At 49.8% G+C, this 19,145-nt stretch overlaps 8 protein-coding genes across 8 annotated transcripts; 6 read left to right on the forward strand and 2 right to left on the reverse strand.

Moving 5' to 3' along the window:
* Positions 1-536: 536 nt before the first annotated feature.
* On the forward strand, positions 537-1,058 carry NECHADRAFT_53821 (uncharacterized protein; the record flags this gene model as incomplete). Its single annotated transcript, XM_003047262.1, has 4 exons — positions 537-680; positions 729-791; positions 847-936; positions 984-1,058. The coding sequence occupies 4 exons, from the start codon at positions 537-539 to the stop codon at positions 1,056-1,058; spliced, it is 372 nt and encodes a 123-aa protein (XP_003047308.1).
* A 732-nt stretch (positions 1,059-1,790) lies between these two features.
* On the forward strand, positions 1,791-3,885 carry NECHADRAFT_87822 (uncharacterized protein; the record flags this gene model as incomplete). Its single annotated transcript, XM_003047263.1, has 2 exons — positions 1,791-2,247; positions 2,318-3,885. The coding sequence occupies 2 exons, from the start codon at positions 1,791-1,793 to the stop codon at positions 3,883-3,885; spliced, it is 2,025 nt and encodes a 674-aa protein (XP_003047309.1).
* Positions 3,886-4,529: 644 nt separating this feature from the next.
* On the forward strand, positions 4,530-6,195 carry NECHADRAFT_64756 (uncharacterized protein). Its single transcript, XM_003047264.1, has 5 exons — positions 4,530-4,631; positions 4,684-4,727; positions 4,778-5,165; positions 5,217-5,381; positions 5,440-6,195. Exons 1-5 carry the CDS (start codon positions 4,539-4,541, stop codon positions 6,097-6,099), a joined length of 1,350 nt encoding a protein of 449 aa, XP_003047310.1. The 5' UTR covers positions 4,530-4,538; the 3' UTR covers positions 6,100-6,195.
* A 481-nt stretch (positions 6,196-6,676) lies between these two features.
* On the forward strand, positions 6,677-9,157 carry NECHADRAFT_87824 (uncharacterized protein; the record flags this gene model as incomplete). Its single annotated transcript, XM_003047265.1, has 4 exons — positions 6,677-6,912; positions 6,953-7,609; positions 7,669-8,703; positions 8,776-9,157. 4 exons carry the CDS (start codon positions 6,677-6,679, stop codon positions 9,155-9,157), a joined length of 2,310 nt encoding a protein of 769 aa, XP_003047311.1.
* A 769-nt stretch (positions 9,158-9,926) lies between these two features.
* NECHADRAFT_73041 (uncharacterized protein) lies at positions 9,927-11,800 on the forward strand. The gene is made up of 4 exons (XM_003047266.1): positions 9,927-10,123; positions 10,216-10,490; positions 10,554-10,625; positions 10,685-11,800. The coding sequence occupies exons 1-4, from the start codon at positions 10,072-10,074 to the stop codon at positions 11,714-11,716; spliced, it is 1,431 nt and encodes a 476-aa protein (XP_003047312.1). The 5' UTR covers positions 9,927-10,071; the 3' UTR covers positions 11,717-11,800.
* A 356-nt stretch (positions 11,801-12,156) lies between these two features.
* On the forward strand, positions 12,157-12,576 carry NECHADRAFT_53945 (uncharacterized protein; the record flags this gene model as incomplete). Its single annotated transcript, XM_003047267.1, has 1 exon — positions 12,157-12,576. One exon carries the CDS (start codon positions 12,157-12,159, stop codon positions 12,574-12,576), a length of 420 nt encoding a protein of 139 aa, XP_003047313.1.
* A 326-nt stretch (positions 12,577-12,902) lies between these two features.
* NECHADRAFT_53758 (uncharacterized protein) lies at positions 12,903-13,393 on the reverse strand (the record flags this gene model as incomplete). The annotated part of the gene is made up of 3 exons (XM_003047435.1): positions 12,903-12,999; positions 13,054-13,217; positions 13,256-13,393. Coding segments are annotated over 3 exons (399 nt in total), but the record flags the coding sequence as incomplete, so codon positions are not given.
* A 282-nt stretch (positions 13,394-13,675) lies between these two features.
* On the reverse strand, positions 13,676-18,921 carry NECHADRAFT_97845 (uncharacterized protein; the record flags this gene model as incomplete). Its single annotated transcript, XM_003047436.1, has 6 exons — positions 13,676-13,874; positions 14,122-14,326; positions 14,371-14,657; positions 14,840-15,619; positions 15,671-15,780; positions 18,169-18,921. 6 exons carry the CDS (start codon positions 18,919-18,921, stop codon positions 13,676-13,678), a joined length of 2,334 nt encoding a protein of 777 aa, XP_003047482.1.
* Between the last annotated feature and the right edge of the window lie 224 nt (positions 18,922-19,145).

Consider the following 19,145-nt stretch of genomic DNA (forward strand, 5'->3'; position numbering starts at 1 on the left):
TGAAAGCAAAATAATCCCAAGCTTAAGGAGGCCATAGAGGCAGTCGCGTATTCAGGCCCGGTATTCCTTGCACAAAATCACTGACTCCTCCATTGCAATATCTTAAGAGCACAAGATTTACATGATTCGGCAAGGGTTACGGAACTTGTGGTGTGCTCCTGGGAAATGATAGTCGCCACACAGGGTACTATCACCCAACCAACTTACATCGATTGAGATTTCGGGACCCACAACCCGATCAGCTTGTCATGCCTACACCGACAGATATTGGTTCTCGTTCCGGCCCTGGCCATCATATCTCTTGGCACGTCCTTTTTCGCGGATCGCAAGGCCCGACAAGTCCAGCCGAGGATAGGAAAGTTCGACATGGGCGGTTTGCCGAGCCAGATCCGGTTTCCTGTTCTTGAAGGACCTCATGTATCAATAAAGCTTTATACGCATATTGCTGTTGGCCATTCGGCATACCCGCCTCTCATCAACATACCACCCACTTCGGCTCTTCTCACCAGCTTCCCACAATGTCTCTTCTCGACAGTATGCAAGTCCGCGTTGAGGGCGCTTCAGCCAACGGGCTTTACTCCCAAGCTCTGGTGGTTGGAAACATGGTCTTCCTGTCCGGTGTTACTGGTGTTGACCCAGCGACGGGGAAGCTAGTTGAAGGAACAGTAGGCGATCGCACAGTGAGCTAGTCCGCCCATTATGGGCTTCCCGCACTGACTTTAAGATAGACTCAGATCTTCAAAAATATTTCCAGAATCCTGGAGGCTGCCGGAAGCAGTCTTCACAAAGTGGTAGGTGAAGCCCAGGATCTTGGTCATTCAAGAGCTCATCATAGTCAATTATTAGATCCGGGTCAACATTTTCCTCACATCCATGTCTGACTATGCCATCATGAATGAGGCATACTTGCAGGTCCTCAGTCAGGATGTAAAACCGGTATGTCATCCATCGTGCACTCTAATATGTTGCTGACCACAGGGTAGGTTCGAACGTGTGTGGCAGTGAAGGAGTTGCCACGGCTGACGGATATTGAGATCGAAGTGACTGCAATTTTGTAGGAAGTAGCTTTATAGCCTTGTAGCATGTTAGAGATGGTTGAGTTAGGATAAAAAGTGCCTCTTAGATCGCTGTTGTTGCCTCGTGATGCCTGTCCCAATGCTAAGCAAATGTCTTGTGTATGTTAATACCATCAAGTTCGACTTGAGAATATGAGAATGAAACGAATTCAATATTGTAGGAGAACATGTATCTGTACCAATCGTCAATCAATATTTAATGTGTTCTTTATCATAGTTGCAGCCCGGCCCTTGATGAGTTAACTGAGCCAAAGAAAAACAAAATCGTCAATCAGTTCTGATATCCTCTCCTTTTTCGCTCCAATGTCCCGTTGATATTCAGACTCCTTTGAGTACAATTTTGCCACCAATCATCACATTTCCTCGCTGGTTGATGCTTACACGTTCACTCCTACTCTTTCGCATAACCCTTTTATGTATGTAAACTTCTCGCATCAAGCACGTGTCCCCAATGGCGACTGCAATTATAAACACAACGAGAAAACCCAACAAGGCTTACAACGCAGCCTCCTACCCTAGGCCCTGCTCAAGGCTGCATCTGACAGGGTTTTGATTGCTCAGAGCCGACAGTCCCACCTAAGTGGCAGTGCTATGCAGGAAAATAGCTCAATGTCAGCACACCAAACTCAACAGCCTCATTTCCCATGTGACTAGCTCATTCACTAAACATCACTTCGTTTGCATCCTTTCTTTCTCTTGCTTTCAGCTTGGACGATGTCCCCAGCCATAGTTGAGCCAAAGGGAGCCGAGACGCTGTGCCAGCGATGCTTGCGACTCACGTTCGACAACAGCGCCATCATTGATGCACCGCCACCGCAACAATATGAGGGACGAGATGACCTGGATCTTGATGAATATGGCATCATTCCTCTCGATTTCGTGTTGGAGGATGAATTACCTGACTTGCCGGAGCTGGGAAGATCCGAGGCCAACGGATGCCACATGTGTCTTTTTCTCAAAAAGGTCATCTTAACTCAGCTGCAATTGCTTCCGACAGAGCATAATTACGCCGGCCCCATTGCGCTCCAGCTTACTGAGTTTCACCCCGACCTGGCGACTGTTCAGTTTGCAAATTCGCGGGATGACTGGCTCCCTAATCGAATCACTGGAGAGCTTCACATGGCAAAGGAAGTGCACATTATAGATGTGTTTGCGAAGCATAGGGCAGATGGTAAGTTCCTCGAACCAAAAGTATCCAAAGCCAGCTCACAATATTCCAGGCCTTTACACCCCCTTACCAGACCCGAATCCCCTTTCAGATGGGTCCATTAAAAGAATAAAGACCTACCTGGACACCTGTGTGGGCAACCATGACACCCATCACTCGGAGTGCTCATACCCAGGCACGATTGCTGCTCCTCTGAGACTATTAAACATCTCAGACGAAAAGATTATAAGACTAGTGGAGACCAACAATCGGGATATTCCATATGTCATCCTAAGTTATTGTTGGGGCCCGGCCAAGGTCGTTTTCGATGCTAGGACTGTCTTGGCAAATCTTCCAGAGAGATTGAGCGGCTTTAGAACTGATACTCTCCCACAAACACTGAAACACAGCATTTCCCTTGCCCATCGCCTTGGGGCTTCGCACATATGGATAGATGCACTTTGCATCGTGCAAGACTCCGGAGAGTGGATCTACGAGAGCGTTCGAATGATGCAGTACTACGAAATGGCGCAATTCACAATCGTCCCGATTGATTCCAGTGGAGCAGAGAAGGGGTTCCTGAGAAACAGACCTCCATGGGCCGAAGACATCATCAAGTGGAAGGGTCCTCTCAACCATCTTCAATTTTACTTTCCCTCATTCAAAAACGTCGAGGAAGCGGGACCTGCGACTTCTTCGCCGTGGGCGAGCCGTGGTTGGACCTTCCAGGAGAGACTTCTCTCTTCAAGACTGGTCTTTATTGGCCGTGATGAGGTCAAGTTTCGATGTCGCGCTGGGTGGGGAAAACATGCTTCTCGAACGCCAGTCACGCTGGAGTCCCTTGGAAGCTATTTCTTGCCTCTGTCTCCTACATACGCAGCACATTCGAATGATTGGAACAGTGTGGAAATGATTCGAGACAAGTGGTATCAGATCTTAAGCGAGTATTCGCAGCGAAGTCTCACCCAGCAGAGCGACAAACTCATCGCGTTGTCGGGCATCACGTCCAAAATCAACCAACTACTTGGAAACCATGAGAAATACATTGATGGCCATTGGGAGTCGGATCTCTGGCACGGTCTCACTTGGAGGAGAGTACCAGTGAGAGGAAAACCGTCTTGGCCAACGATCAAATCAGCCGAGTTCCCGTCATGGTCATGGTGTTGTATGAATCAGCCATTGATCTGGCAAGATGGGACGGCTTCTGTTGATGATATTAGGCTTGTTGAAGTTATCCGACAGGGAACAGGCAATGATGGAAAAGTGAGGAAGCTCATTGTGGAGGGTTGGATCTTTTCCATCGGACTGCTGGCTGAGGTACCAGATGATCTCGAGGTGGACTTCTATCTTGACTCGCTCTCAGGTTCATCTGGTGATCTTGTCAAGCAAGACATGGCACAAATTATGCTACTGAAGGCATATCTGGATGGAGACGACAAGGAAGAGTGGTTGAAAGACCCAGCAGCAAAGCCGCATGAGGTGTGCGGACTAATCATCGAGCCGACGGAGGAAAGCTACGAGGGGCATGTGGTGTATCGGAGACTGGGGATTGTGGATATTCTACCAGGATGGGACTTTAACTTTTCAGGTTCGGAGACGACGGCAGGGTCGTTGTTCTACCAGGGGATGTATACCAAGAAGGCAACTGCGGTTTTGGTATAAAATGGTAGATCGTTCAACATGTGCCATACATCGGGCCGCAAATTACGCCGTGGACAATACTAGCATGAAGGTCACTTAGCCAGCGTTGTTGTCGACGGCATCCACATGACGATTCAGTCCGTTTCTCGGCCCGCAGCGGGCCGGAGAGCTTCACTTGACCCAGGATGGTAGCGTTGCATCAAAGACTCGTGCATCGGCCATCGGCCCAGGTATCGGACCACGATCGTATTCATCACTACCCCGCAAATCACGCTCATCAAAAGCCGAGCTCGGGCACTATTCTGGTAAGAAAGCCGTCGGCATTGGATGATAAAAATGCGGGGATTTAAGACCATGTCTTGGCAGGGCGATGATCATCTTCGAGATGCCTAAATGGGGAGTCTGTCGTCGCTCCGGCTTCCCCGAAGGTCCGTTCCCCGCAAGAATCGGGCAGAGGGATAGATCCATGCTTGCACATGATTGACTTTCTCGTGAGTTGAGCTCATTGGTGCGCTACTCTTGAATACGACTGACTTTATTTCTCTCAGGTGGGACCACCTTAATCCCACCTTGCAAGGAACAAGAGGTAATTGCGTAGTATAAGTAATGACGCGATCCTTCAGTGGAACTTAAGAATGAGTTGAGAAATCAGGAAACCCATCAAGGTCATTACAATGGCTCGGTTCTCTACAATTCTTCTGGCTACACTCTCTGCGTTTCGAGTCCAAGCGGCTCTTGACATTATTCCAGGAGCGACATGGACTGCCGTAAGACAAACCTTCACCGACAACTAAGATAGCCTTGCTAACATGATTGAAGACCAATACCGGTGAACATGTCCAAGCTCATGGCCATGGCCTCATGTATGCCAATTGAAAGAATCGGCACGATCCCTGAGCTAACGGTTCAACAGTGAGGTTGATGGAACTTACTACATGATCGGCGAAGACAAGACAGACGGAACCTACTTCCAGAATGTCAACTGCTACTCCTCCAAGAATCTCGTCGAATGGAAGTACGAAGGTGCCCTCCTCTCGCGCACTACCGAAGCAGGTGACCTTGGCCCCGAACGCATCGTCGAGAGACCCAAGGTTATCTACAACGACAAGACCCGCAAGTATGTCCTGTACCTGCACATTGACAGCAAGGACTACAAGGATGCACGTGTTGGAGTCGCCACGGGTGATACTGTTTGCGGCAAGTATTCCTATCGCGGCAGCTTCAGACCACTCGGTCGCCAGAGCCGAGATATGGGTCTCTTCAAGGATGATGATGGATCTGCCTACCTGATGACCGAAGATGTGAGTGGCTTTATGGACTTTTGGACGTTCACGTACTAACAATGTTGACAGCGCGAGTACGGCACCCGCATCATGGCCCTTTCGGAAGATTACCTCAATGTCACCAAGATTACCTTTGAGTGGCAGTATTTTGCCGAGTCCCCAGCGATGCTCAAGAAGAACGGATACTACTTCATCTTTGGCTCGCATTTGACGGGCTGGAACCCCAACGACAACGTAAGATTTAATCACTATTTAAAGTATCGTCCTGAACTAACACTCATGCTCTTCATAGGTCTACAGCTACGCCCAGTCTCTCTCTGGCCCCTGGTCTGAATGGACAGAGTTTGCTCCTGTCGGATCCAACACGTTCAGAAGCCAAGTCAGCTACATCCAGCCTCTTGGTACCGACAACGCTATTTACATCGGTGACCGTTGGGTCTCCTCCAACCTCGTTGCGAGCACCTACATCTGGCTGCCTCTCACCGTCTCTGGCACCAAGGTCACCCTCGAGTGGCGCGATAGCTGGGCTCCCGATGTTTCCAAGGGCACTTGGTCCGAACGATCTGGTGAGACCAGCCTTGAAGGTGAGAGCGCTACGCTCAGCAATGATGCCGTCGTCATCTCCTGCAGTGAGTGCAGTGGAGGCAAGGCAGCCGGTTACATCGGAGGCGACAAGGGCGGAACTGTCACCTTCAATGACGTCAAGAGTGCCGGTGGTCGCGATACTATCACCATCAAATTCCGCAATGGAGATACCGCCTCACGACATGCCAACGTTACTGTCAATGGACAGTCGCAGCGGGTGGCTTTCTTGTCTACCCGACATCACTCTACCGAAGCTGGAAGCAGCTCTCTGCATTGCAACCTGAAGCAGGGTTCCAACACCATTGTTTTCTCGGATGAGGAAGGATGGGGTCCAGATGTTGACCGGTTGTTGGTGCCTACTGAGTAGTTTGAAACCCATGAGAGATTTATATGTGGCGATGGAGCGATGGGTACTTGTATTGAGTCCAGTCTTACCAAGTCTACAATTCAAATCGCTTCTCCTAAGATAACTATGCCAGCTTTGTTTGGGTTTCTGAGCGAGTGGGAAAATAGGTTTTATAACACATAAAGACCTCCCAAAGTCCGAAATTGGGCTGATGTCTCTTCTCTCCACCATCGCGATTTTCAACCCCCCTGTCCCCAAATTCTTGTTTACACTAATTCGACTATACCTACTCTTGCCATTCGCTGCGCCGCACGCCAAAGCGCCAAAGCCTTACTGTTTCTGTTGATAGGCCTAGGTTTCACCAGCTGGCTACTGTTACTGGTGCATTTTTGTTGTGGCTGATATGCCGTGTAAGCCTCTTTTATCTCAAAATGTTTCTTATTGGACCAGGATGCCCTTTCTTGCTGCAGGCAGTCTCAGCTGCTCCGCCACGATTCTCAGCACCACAGCCTGATTTCGAAGTGCCCTACATAAAAGGGTGCTTGTGCGGTGCAATTTTCAGCCCTTTTTCTCATCAGGCATCCCGCAAGTCCCCACAATGGCTCCAGTCACCTCCGACGAGTTTGAGGGCGATGACTTCTCCAACAACCTCTTCAGCGACCTTGCTCCACTACTCACCCTCTTCGGTGAGCAGGTCACCAAGCAATTCCTCAGCATGAGCATGGGCTGGGCGGATAATGTCCTTCTCGCAATGGGCCCACTTGGTATCATTACAACCATCGTCAGCGCCATTCGCGTTGGTGGGGAGAAGAGGTTGAAAGCCCTCATTGGCAGGTATGATTCTCAATTTTAATCATACGTGGGCTCTGACCAGTTTGCAAAGAGCACGAGAAAGCGATTCAGTTGCCGAACAAGAGCTCCTCTCTTCAACTTCACAGAACGTCTGCGAGATGTGCAGTGGCCGACAAATTGTGCGACTAATCGGAAACGGGGAGGATATGGAAACCTTTGTCATCGCTAGAGATGGCGTAGTGTCTAACCTACGGACGGCCATCAATGGTCATCGATCCAATTTACATTCTTCAAACTGGTGGGCTGAGCATCGAATTCTGTCACAACAAAACTACCCCCCGAATCTGACGCTCAACGTTCAGGGCGCCGCAGCGTCAACGATGGAATTGTGGGCATGGGCCCTGCTGGGAACGGTTTTCCAGCTATTTTCTATCGCCTTTTCTGGGATGATTACTTACCATTTGAAATGGACAAAAGCTGGAGCTCAGGTGGCGGAGTATGGGTACCCTTGCTTCTGTGCTGGCACGACTTGCTTGGTAATTGCAATCCTAGGATGCGGGCACGTCATTGAGGGTGTCACCGACGAGATGACATGGTTGCCATCGGGCAAGGGCAGTCGAATACTCACACTCCAAAAAGCTCACAGTGTGGGCGACCAACACTTCCCTTCCTGTACAATTTTCATGACAAGAAAAGGCGAGACACTCAAGTTCTCGCGGCTCAACAACAAAAGCTATAAGTAAATACGCCCATTTTCCCAAGGCATGTCTGAGATGATTTCATACTAATCTGACCGAGATTGCTGGTCACTATCTCCACCTCTCTCGCACTTGTGGGCTACATCGTCCAATTCGTCGGTCTCCGAGCGCTTCACTGGTCGGCAACTATCACTCAGCTGGGCATCACGTTGATCATGACTGCAATTCGGGCCTGGGTGAGAAGAGGCCTTGCCTCTGACCCAGATTGTTACCCACTAATCGAGGGTCACGAACTGGCCAATCTCGCGTTGATCCTACACAACGATCCGGGTGCCATACCCAATGTATCAAGGTCCCAAAATCATATCGAGATGACGAGGAAGCCTCTGTATGAACTTATATTTCTATGTCTACTACCCTCTGAAGCGATTTACAAGTCCCATCAGTTTCATATTCCACTGCAGACGTCTCTAAATTTTCAATACTCAGCCGACCATGAGGAGGACACTGCTCCGCTCAGAATCTACGACCAAATATCAATGGGGTCTACCCTGAGCAGCGTCGACAAAGAAGCTTCGACCCTTTCGAGCTTGTTTTTCAACGTCATCAGACACGTCATGGACGCAATTGATGTTTCTGGGGTGCTCCTCTGGAAGGGAGATGCGTCGAGACTGCCCTCGGAGCAGCTGGTAACTGATGACATATCTTGGGTGTTCGACTTCGGCAACTTTCGACGCCCAGACTTTAACCAAACTGTGCGGCGAAAAGCCTCTTTCCGCCTACGAAGATCTACCAGCCACCCCGAATATCGATGGACTCTATTACATCATGGCCTAATTGCAGCTCTTCTGGCCCTGTCTGCCCATGCCTTGGGAAGAAGACTTGAGCATCTACATCGGGCCCGGGGCGGTGATAAGCTATCCATCGGTGATGACCTGTTCTTCGTCGATTCTCAAGCCCCCCATCATCCCTCTAGTTCGGGACGCATCGTGGGCAATATCAACAATGATGACAGCTTATCGAACCAGGAGATGCTTGAAGAATGGCTAGATACAAAAGTTCTCCCCAAAGATATTTTCTTTCGCTCTAAGGGGTTAAAGTGTTATCTTGGAATAATGCTTACGCCACCTCCTGAGTATGTATTGCCGTGACAGTTCACCTCACTTGTCCGACGAATAATAATCGCTGACGTTTTCAATCTTGACAGAGATCATCCTAGACCGAAAGATCTGGTCATTGAAACACGACGTGACTCGGGGTTACTCCTCCAATGGACTCAGGAGCTCTTCTCTATCTTTATGCTTGCCATTGCCTCCAAAGTTGAACGAGTCCTCGGAGAGACCAAAGAGGTAGAGGGCAAAAGGGGGCCTGGGAAACGCTGTTTCAAAAACTCTGTCTTTGACACGATCGCAGATGTGGTGGTTAGGGAGCGCCTGGCTCATGACCGAGACGAAGCCTACACACTGATCGTGCCAGCCTTTGCGAAGTATGGCCTTCTTCCAACATGCAGCACTGAGCAAACGGCAGAGCATACTTCGGAGAGGGCGACATCCCCGGCCCAATCAAACAGTGAAGAGAATACCCTCTAAGGTGCGCACTCGTACTATGGGTGTCTTGTCAGATATATTCCTCGTTGGGCAATATATTGGCAACGGTCCTATCTGGTGAGGGCGGGATCCTGAGAAGCGGAAGGGGTGGCTGCAAACATACTCTTTACACCCACTAGGGTTTGCAAGTTTAACATGGGTTTCCCGGTAGAGTGGCAGATCGAATAGGTCTGTGATTAGAGCAAGATGGATATAGGATCTGTGTGATTAATTTTATCCAACATGACTCCTCTAAGGTTGATATGTTGGTGATTTACACCGATTGATGATTGGAGGTGCCAGTACAAAGAGGCGGGCCAATGGTTGGTATGAAAATAACCTAAAAGACGTTGAATCAAGCTTTTGTCTGTTCTTCTCGACTATCTCGCTTCCCATCCATGACCTTGTCTCTCTGGAGAGTTCTATTTTTAGATCTTGGCTTCTGACTTAGCTTAAACTCTAGTCGCTATCTTATCGCAACCTGCCATGTTAAATTGTTCCTGGAAAGTAAGATGTGATCTACTGGCAAGATATAATCTGTGCGCTTGCAGGTTACTCTCTGAACCGTCATATAACTGCCAATGCTTGATTTTGAACGTTTCAGGTCATGTTCAGTGACGATTGTGACGTCAACGCGTCTGCGCGACGTGGCAGGTCCGTGAATAAACAATGACGTCAGTGCCTCAGGCCGCGACACTTATCAGCTGACAAGCGGGCACCAAACATGGCCCGAACCCCGCAAAACCACGAGCTCCATCGTCACTCCTCATCACCGACCTCATATCGAAACCTTGATCCAGTCGCTTTTATTCTGCTCTCTTTTGGGATCCTGTTCTTTCTTCTTTCTTCCTTCTGCATCTTTTTCCAAACCCATCGAACGAACCGCCCTCAATCCGCTCTCAGTGCCCTCACCCATCATGACCACTCTCGTCGACACCTTGACCGCCTCTGGAGGCACGGAATCCGCAGGTAAGACGTCCCCCCTGAGTCTTCATGTTTACTATTTCCCAGTGCCCAATTCTTCACATACGCTCCTGGATCATTTGGCTCACATTGACAAGGCTTCCTCAACGACATCATCGCCCAGCTATGGCCCAACATCAACGTCGCCGGCGGCAAAATGATCAAGGAGATCGTCGAGCCCATGCTCGAAGCCATGCTTCCTGGTCCTCTCTCCTCACTACGCTTCGTGAAGCTTGATTTTGGGCCCACTCCCATCCATCTTTCTCACGTCGACGTTCACAGGACCGAGCGCCAAGGCATCAAGCTTGATATGGACTTGAACTGGGACGGCAAGTGCGATTTTGAGCTTGAAGGCGGCATGGTGCCCAAGATTGTGAGTGTCTACCAACTGATGAACGCGGTTGCTCTCGGCGTCTAACTGAGCATCAATTTGTAGGGAATCGAGCACGTCAAGCTGAAGGGAAGACTGTCAGTCCTGCTCTGTCCCTTGACCAACGTCATCCCTTTGGTATGAGCTCCAGCTTGATCGAGGTGCTATGCTCTTATACTAATACCATCGGTCACCAGATTGGGGCTGCCCAGGTCGCATTCATCAACCCGCCGACTCTTGAACTCGACTTCACTGACGCCGCCAACATCGCCGACTTTTCCATCATCGACAAGGCCGTCCGCAAGGTCATTCTCAACATCATTTCTTCCATGGCGGTTCTCCCCAACCGCTTCCTCGTCAAGCTCGACTCTTCCAACGACTACTTCAAGACCTTCCAGCATCACCTTGGTGTTATCCGCCTCACAATTGGCACCGCTACCGGGATTACAGGCCCAAAGAAGAGCGGGGCCAAGCGACTCCTCCAGAAGCTCGTCAAGGATGTACCCGACTGCTACTGCGATGTAACCGTGGGTGCGGAAGAGGAGTGGCGCACTGCTACTCAAAAGAACAGCCACGATCCCGAGTGGAACGAGACACACGACTTTCTCGTCACGGATTACGACCAGCGCATTACTGTTGACGTTAATGACGACGATCTCGGTGGTGACGACGATATTGGCATCGCTACCACGACTGTCAGGCAGCTTCTTCTGGCCGGCGGCTCCCAGGAGCTCAGTCTTCTCCACAAGGGTGAGCCTACCGAGGCTAGGCTGACGCTGCGTGCCAAGTTCTTCAACTTTGTTGGTGAAACCGACAGCATTTCGGCCGAGAGCCAAGAGGATGGACAAATTTGCGGACTTGCCACTGTGCTCATTGCGGGCGTCACTGGACTTACTGGCCAGCGCGACGAGCTCAACCCCAGCGTCAAGGTTACATGGGGCGACAAGGAGTTTGTCACTCCTGCAAAGAGTTACAGCCCAGGCACGGACATTTTCAACCCCTCCTTTGACTCAGCCTTCCGATTCCCCATCACGGCTGATGCGCTTGCCAACCCCCCAAGCTTCAAGCTGACGCTGTTGAATGGAAAGGATGAGGCTGGAAGCTATGATGTTCCGTACGCAACTGTGGCCGAGGCTCCCGAAATGGGCCTCGAGCAGGAATTCGACGTCGGAGGTGGTTCGGCGGTCAGGGCTCGGGTTGCCGTTCGCGGATTGCGACTGGCTGAGTGATTTGGAAGGGAAAATGCATTCATGACGTGACGGCAACAATCATCAGTATGAACCTAGCAAGCAATAAAATACTCTTTTCCTCGCACGGCTAAGGTTTAAGCTCAGTGGGGATAGTCTCGTGTTCTTGGCAGTATGGAGGGAGAGTGAATTTGACATTGAATGCCATATTTCATCCAGCTCAAAGAGTAGGGTGAGCGTCGAGTCTATCATTCCATTCGCCATTTTTTCTGTAGTCTGATAGTATGCCAAAGTTAAAAACTTGCTTTCACATAGTTCCGATATCAGCAAAGAAGACGTCATCAACTCGACGACGTCATTCCGCCTCACCCGTCCGACCGATCCACAGCCAAGGATATAAAACCAACACGAGGCACAAGCCAAGAGTTTCATTTAATTTCACACCAAACAAATATCATTCACAGACATTTACCACCACCAACATGTCCAAACTTGTCGAGGACGTCAAATCCGGCCTCAAGGGCATCCGGGGCGCTGGTGACGCCGTACGAGGCGAGGTACTAAAAGCCACCGACCAAGCCTTTGAGAAGAACCCGGATCATCCGACAACAGTCGAGTCGCGCACAGAAAACGAAGCAACTGCAGAGAAGGGCAAGAAAGACTTGCGGGGAGCTGACGAGATGCTTGCACGTCACGAGTGGAAGCGCAAGGGCGTTACTCCCGCGCAGGGTGCTGCGGCATCGGAGAATCAACCTGTACATGAGAGTGATAGGCCAGCTGAGACTCTTCATCGGGAACCTGGGACTATTGCACCTGGGGAGACGACGCATTACGGAACTGGAAGGGTTGAGGAGTCTGGGGCTGTGGCACCGGACGTGTCTGAGAAACACCGATACGCTTGAGCGTGCATATGAGCTAAATAGAGGCATTCGTCTCTCGCTTCTCAAGGTAAGACGAGCTATCCCTTCTATCCTTGTACTTTTTTCGTGGATACTAATCAGCCCAGTTCACTCACTCCTTCGTTTAATATCCAAAGATACCCGCAGCAAGCGAGAACAAGCCATCTACAGAGGAGCGCGGTATAAGCCTGTTTCTAGCCAGAATACTTTAAAATTGTTTGAATATATCATATGCGTACTTCCTTTTGATCTTAAAGTAATGGTGACTGCGACCCAAACCCAACAGTAACTACAAGGCAAAGCCCTGCTTTTTGAAGTCTATTCTCTCACTACACCTTCGACTTGGCAACTTCTTGTCCGGTAACCAAACCAACACACTTCATCTCAAGCAGAGTCTTAGGCGGTAGCTCAGACATGAACACGGTCCTAAGCATGCATGTTAGTAAGGATCCTTAATACTCGTGTGGGGGATTTCCTCACGTCCTCGCAGGCTTGATATCTCCCCAATATATCTTATAAACCTCATTCATCCGCGCAAACTTTTCAGAGCTAGCCATGTAAATCGTTACTTGAATGACATCGTTTAGACTAGAACCAACCGCCTCCAAAATCGCCCAGGTTCTCAATGCATCGGTGCTAATAATCTCGGTTAGGGGCGTTCAATACAAGAGAGTTAACGTACTGTGTGCTCTTCAATGTCCCCATCAATAACTTGACCGGTTGTTGGATCTTGTGCAATGGCGCCCGAGGTGAAGACAAAGCCATTGGCGACGATGCCTTGGCTGAGGAGGCCTCCCATAGGAGCAGGGGCATCTTTTGTGAAAAACTGGAATTCGCGATGTCATTTTTTGAATACGCCGAGGAGGAAAATGTTCAGGTATAAGAGTTTCTAACGTGAAATTCGAACGAGTGTTTCACTGCAGCAGGTCTTATATCGCTCAGGTTTGGACTTTTTGACTCAGCCCAATTGCAACTGACTCGGCTCGATTGCACAAGTTAAAAACGCGTTAGCTTTAATTGCAACAAAGTTTCGTGGGATTTTTGCAAACCAAATTAATTACAGAAGTTCATGCCAGCTTTGTGTTTTCTACTCCTAAAGAATCTAACTTTTACATATATCTTCACATAATATCTTGGCAATCTGATAGTCCTGCTCAATAGTAGGACTCTGAGCAGCAGACTCCTCCAGGTAGCCGAGCGCAAATGACTTCCACTTCAAGTCAACGTCCGACACAATATCTCGGATGTGCTGATATGGAGACACGCTCAAGGCGAAGATGACGCATATTTGGCCAAAGAGTCTAGCATGTGTCAGAATCGGCAACAATAGCCAAGGGAGGGTGTCTTACTGGGCGCTGACAAAGAATCGCAGAGGGTTGCAACTCTTCATCGAGTTTGCCACTTGGAGAATGGAGGCCCAATTCAATACCGCGGCTATTGTATCGCGGCATTTCCGAAGGTGGCCTTCTGTCGGTGAGGATGGGCGCTGCAGAGCGCGATGTCTGAATGCTGTCAGTGATGGTCTGAGCCCCCAATGGTGTTACTCACAACAACGGCCGGCCGATGTGATATCTTGCAACAAAGTAACGACAGTGAAGCCAAGCAGTCACAAGAATATCTGAAGGTGAATCTGCCCGGCTCAGTGGGGCCTTAGGGTCAAACTGTAGCATCGGGGGCAGCCTTTGACGCCATTGCTCCAGCTGTCGAATGAGTTCATCTTCCACGGGTTCCGGAGGATAGTCGGCGGTTGGGCCTACAGGTGTGAGTATCGCCCAGAAAAACCAGGCATTCACTTACTTGAATGAAACAGACTGTTGCGGGCTCGCGTTAGGATAAGTCGATGGGCAAGCTGTGACAAAAAGTGATAGTGGAAGAATGGATCATCTCCCGGATAACGGAAGGACCCAAATGAGGGGATGTCCTCGACTGATATAAACTTTGGCAGAGCAATGTGCTCTTCAAGCTCCAGCGAGTTGCTCGGTGGAAGATTGAGCTCTTGGGTAAGAACGGCTTCAAACATGCTTGTGATCCAGAAAAGCCGTGACTGCATATCAAGCATCCACTCGTCACGATCCCTGGAAAGGCTACCATTTGTTAGAAACTGTTCGTTCGTAGTTCAAGACAACTCACTTGTTCCAGAAATATGCGCTGCAGGCACTGGCCTTGTTGAGCATAGACCACCAGTCGATAGGTCGGAGAGCTTCCGCATAGAAGAGACTACCAACCATTAGCTTGTTCATCGAGAACACCCAACTCGAGTACTTACCCAGATAGCAAGTAGAATTGACAGGCCTGAAGCCCTTGGTCGCATATCAAAAACCCCAGTCGCTTTCTGGCCTCGTTGAAAAATGCCAAGCCTGGCATGTCTCCATCCTGGACCCCAGCAAGCCCCGAGGTTCCAGGAGTCGTGGCTGATGCGAAGCCTCCTTCCACCAACGCCTTTTGGCCGATTACGCCCAGCGCCATCACAACCAGCACTATACAGCTTTCTATGCAGATGCCAAAGTTGCCATCGATAGCGACACCCAACGTTCGCTGGAAGTAGGTCTTTTGATCCAGAATAGGGTTGGCGAGGTTGAATGTTGAAAAGTAGACATCAGACAGCTCCTTCAAAGTCGCGACACTCAAGCCCGACAGCCAATCAGATTGCAGGTCTGGCGATGTCGGGAGCTGCAGGTTTGGTCGGGATGCTTCCAAACGTGTGCTATAGTCAGAGCCATTGACTTGGCACAAGAGTTTGACGGATTCTGGTAGTGCTGATTGAATGGCGGGCCAGAAAAGGACTTGGTGAGCGCTGAATGATATTGGCGGGCTTGAGTCTGTGGCCGAGGTAGGTATTGCGACAACTGATTCGCGTCGCTGCAGGAAGGATGGTACGCCTAAGATTTCGCTCGAGTTTGCAGGTGACCTCGGGAGAATCGTCCTCGAATGTGTGGCGTTCAATCGGTTATCAGTCAGAGAAGTTCTGTCGACGGCTCTATCCTCGTCAATCTTTCCCTCGATGCGCCGCAGGATATTCACAATCATGCCCAAGGAGGCTTCATTTCTAACAAACTCTCAGCCTCGATCAAACGCGCGATTACCTGCATGTAATTACCTCGTAGCTTTCCTTTGGGCGAAGCGACATGGTATTCCAAGCGACCTGCATAGGCCACAGGGAAAATCTTCATCACATCTTGTTTTTTTCTGACGACAGTACTCGCAGGCCTAAAGAGGTCAGTCTCGCCGACTGTAACAATTGGTAGCTTCTCACCTGTCTTGCAATGAATCCTCTCTGTCTTTTTGATGGCGGGCCCTCATCAGAGCCTGGGGCCTCCAAGGGAGGCGTGTCTTCGTCTGGTTCTGCCATGTTGCCTGTCTCGTGCACGTGTTTTTGGGGTCAGCCGGGGACAAATGTTGAACTCCGGACTCCATTCCGGAGCCCGGATATTTATTCCTCCGCCCCGTGGTCATTGGAGAATTTTAAACTCGACGTTTTTCACTGCAATTTTAACCCCGCCCGGGATGCTCGTCTCTCAATTGGCAATGAATGCCCATAATCAGGGCAATTTAACATTTTTCTGCATCCAGCTCCGAGCAAACTAAGCCCTTACAATGTTGCAGTCCATGCCAGTGAGAGTTTGTCTCGCGTATGAGGATGAGAAGTAAGATGTTGCACATAGGCTGTGGTTGTTACTTCAGACACGACTGCACAGCATGGTTGCCGAACAAAAACTCGATCTCTGCTTAAGAACTTCGCTTGGCTATGGGCAAGATATATATATATATTAAAAAATTAGATAGCAAAGGTAATGAGCCGTACACTTTTGTACGCTGCTAAAAAAAAAAATCTCAAGAAACCCTATCTTTTTGATTAAAACAGTCGCAGATTGATGTGCTCTAGGGTACGCTCGTCTCGGGTTGCCAAGCCTTGTTCCACAAATCTGGGGGATTGACCTAAAAGAGACAGACCCACTTCAACGATCGGTTCTCTACCTATTTTTAGGCAAATCGGTCAACATCACTTCATTTGAATCAGCACCAAGGAAGAGGAAAAAATTGTTTCAGGCATGGGCCTCTGAAGTGGCCTCAGCGGTCAGTCCCTGGGGAGAATAATACAAAGAAGACATGAAAATAAGAAATGGAATTCGACAAAGGCAGCGTCTAATCTAAGAATAACATCAACAAGACCCTGGCTTTGTCGCGGCACCCGCTAACCAATCAAATCCCCCCATTCATAACAAAACTGCAGCGCGTAACGCACGTTTCGCTAAGCGCCTCCAGGTTGCGCTGCAAGGGCGGCAAAACACAAACGATTGGGGCTTGATTGACGGCCATTCAGACGCCTGGCCTCTTTGTCGTCGGCCTCGTTTGGCACTATTGGCTGTTGGTGGTTTAACCTGAGAAAATGTCTTGCGTGGACTTGTTTGATGATTCGATGTTGATGATTGTTTTGTCGCGTGTTTCTTTGTGGTTTGTATTTATAAGGGTGGTTGTCTTGCACTTATTCACTTTGCAAACCATCTCTCGCTTTTCACTTTCACTGATATTTCCAATTTCTTACTTTTCCTTTTTTCTTTCATTTTCCACACATACTGCTGGCAGATTCTCTTCATAATACTGGTTCACAACTCGTTCAACTCAACCACCAACCAACCAACTCTCTCTTCACTTCACCCATCTCACTCACTACAACAAAATGGGCAAGGGCAAGCTTAGTAACGCCATCAAGGCTGGTCAGACCGCCATCGAGCTCGGTCAAAACGTCCAAGGCATCGCCGGCGCCGCCAACGAGTTCCGCAACGCAGACAAGGGCGAGCTTGGCCGCAAGGCCGGCCGACACGCCTTCAACGAGGGCGCCGAGACGGGCAAGACCATGGGCAAGGCGTGGCTCAAGACTTTTGAGGTTATGCCGCGCCTCGTGTGCCGTGGCCTGCAGCTTGTCTTTGCGCTCATTGCCTGTGGATTTTACGGACATCGCGTTAGCGATAATGACAAGGATAACAATGGTGGTTTCTCGCCTGAGTGGTACTTTGCCCTCACTGTCGCTGGTCTATCAGCTACCACGGCCATTCTTTTTGTTGCGATCACTCCTCTCGGCGCTCTTCCCTACATCGGCAGCAAGCTCAAGATGTTAAAGACATACCGCGCCTTCGCCTGGGACCTCATTCTCTTTGTCCTTTGGCTCATCGTTTTCGGCATCTTTGCCGGCATTTTTCTCGGACGCGACAGCGACGACAAGTACAAGGGCGCCTCTACTGGTCCCATGAAGGTCGCTGTTTGGATTGACCTTGTGAGCGTCATTCTTTGGTTGATTTCGGGCACTTATGGCTGCCTTAAGACGTTTCTTGGCGAAAAGGCGGATGCCCTCACGGATAAGGTGGGACAAAAGTTGTTTGAGAAGAAGAACAAGACACCCGCCAAGGAGGCCAACTACGCCGAGAGCGTGTAATACGCACACTTTCTTTACCAACGGAATATGGAGCATGGGTTTTCACTAGAATATTGTTCAATCAGGATACCGGGGTCGGCGTTTTACTAACGTTAATGAATACAATACAATTGCATCTATGCCTTGGTAGCGACCAAAAACAGTCGAGGATACGGCAGAACAACCTTTCCGTCCTTTTGCGTAGGATACACGTCTCTCAACCTCGCCAAGTACTGCTCACTGTACTCTTTGCGCTCTGGTTCGGTCAGAGGGTCGAGGAAGGGGCGGAGGCCTGTACCCTTGACCCATTCAACAATGCCCTCGTGGTTCTCCATGGTGTGATAGTATGTCGTCTTCCAGATTGTCAGGTCGGCACAAAGATGCTTCAGTCCGTCGTAGAGCTCAGATGGGTCGGGGAATTCTTCTCGGACGGGGTTTGCAGCCTTGAGCTTTTCTGCCCAGGGCATGTTGGGCGCAAAGGCCGTTTCTTTCATGGCGACGTGCGAAGGCTCTGATAGGTTGAAGGGCACCTGGACTGCCAAAGAGCCGCCGGGTGCAAGATGCTCTAAGAGTTGACGAATCACCTGGATTCGGCTGCCTGCTGGAATCCATTGAAGGACAGCGTTTGAGAAGAGCACGTCGACAGGTCCATCAGGCTTGTACGTTTGCAGATCAGCAACGTCAAAAGCCACGCTTGGCAGAGTCTCCTTGGCCTTACGAATCATGTCGGGCGAGGAGTCAATCCCCGACAGATCCGCATTTGGGTAGCGCTCCGCCAATACAGCGGTGGAGTTGCCCGGACCACAGCCCAGATCAACGACTCGCTTGGGTGAAGTTGCGGGGACTCGCGAGAGCAGATCAACCGCGGGCTGCGTTCGCTCGTTGAGAAATTTGACGTACTGGTTGGCAGACCAGCCGTCTTTCGTGGCTGATGCCATGGTTCTTAGCTGGTGTCGTGATGTTGATTGAAGTTGGTAGAAGGATCGTCCGAGATGACGTGTAACTGACGGATTCATATTGATAGTACCACGTGAGAACGAATGATTGGTAATGTGATTCAGAAACGATGGGAACAACTGTGAACCAATGGCCGACTCATTTGTTTTTATATAGGTCGAAGTCTGAACCGCGGCCCGCATTACCATCTGAGACAACGTCATTG

The sequence above is a fragment of the Fusarium vanettenii genome, assembly GCF_000151355.1.
Source record: "Fusarium vanettenii 77-13-4 chromosome 12 genomic scaffold NECHAsca_15_chr12_5_0, whole genome shotgun sequence".
NCBI classification, from domain to species: Eukaryota; Fungi; Ascomycota; class Sordariomycetes; order Hypocreales; family Nectriaceae; genus Fusarium; species Fusarium vanettenii.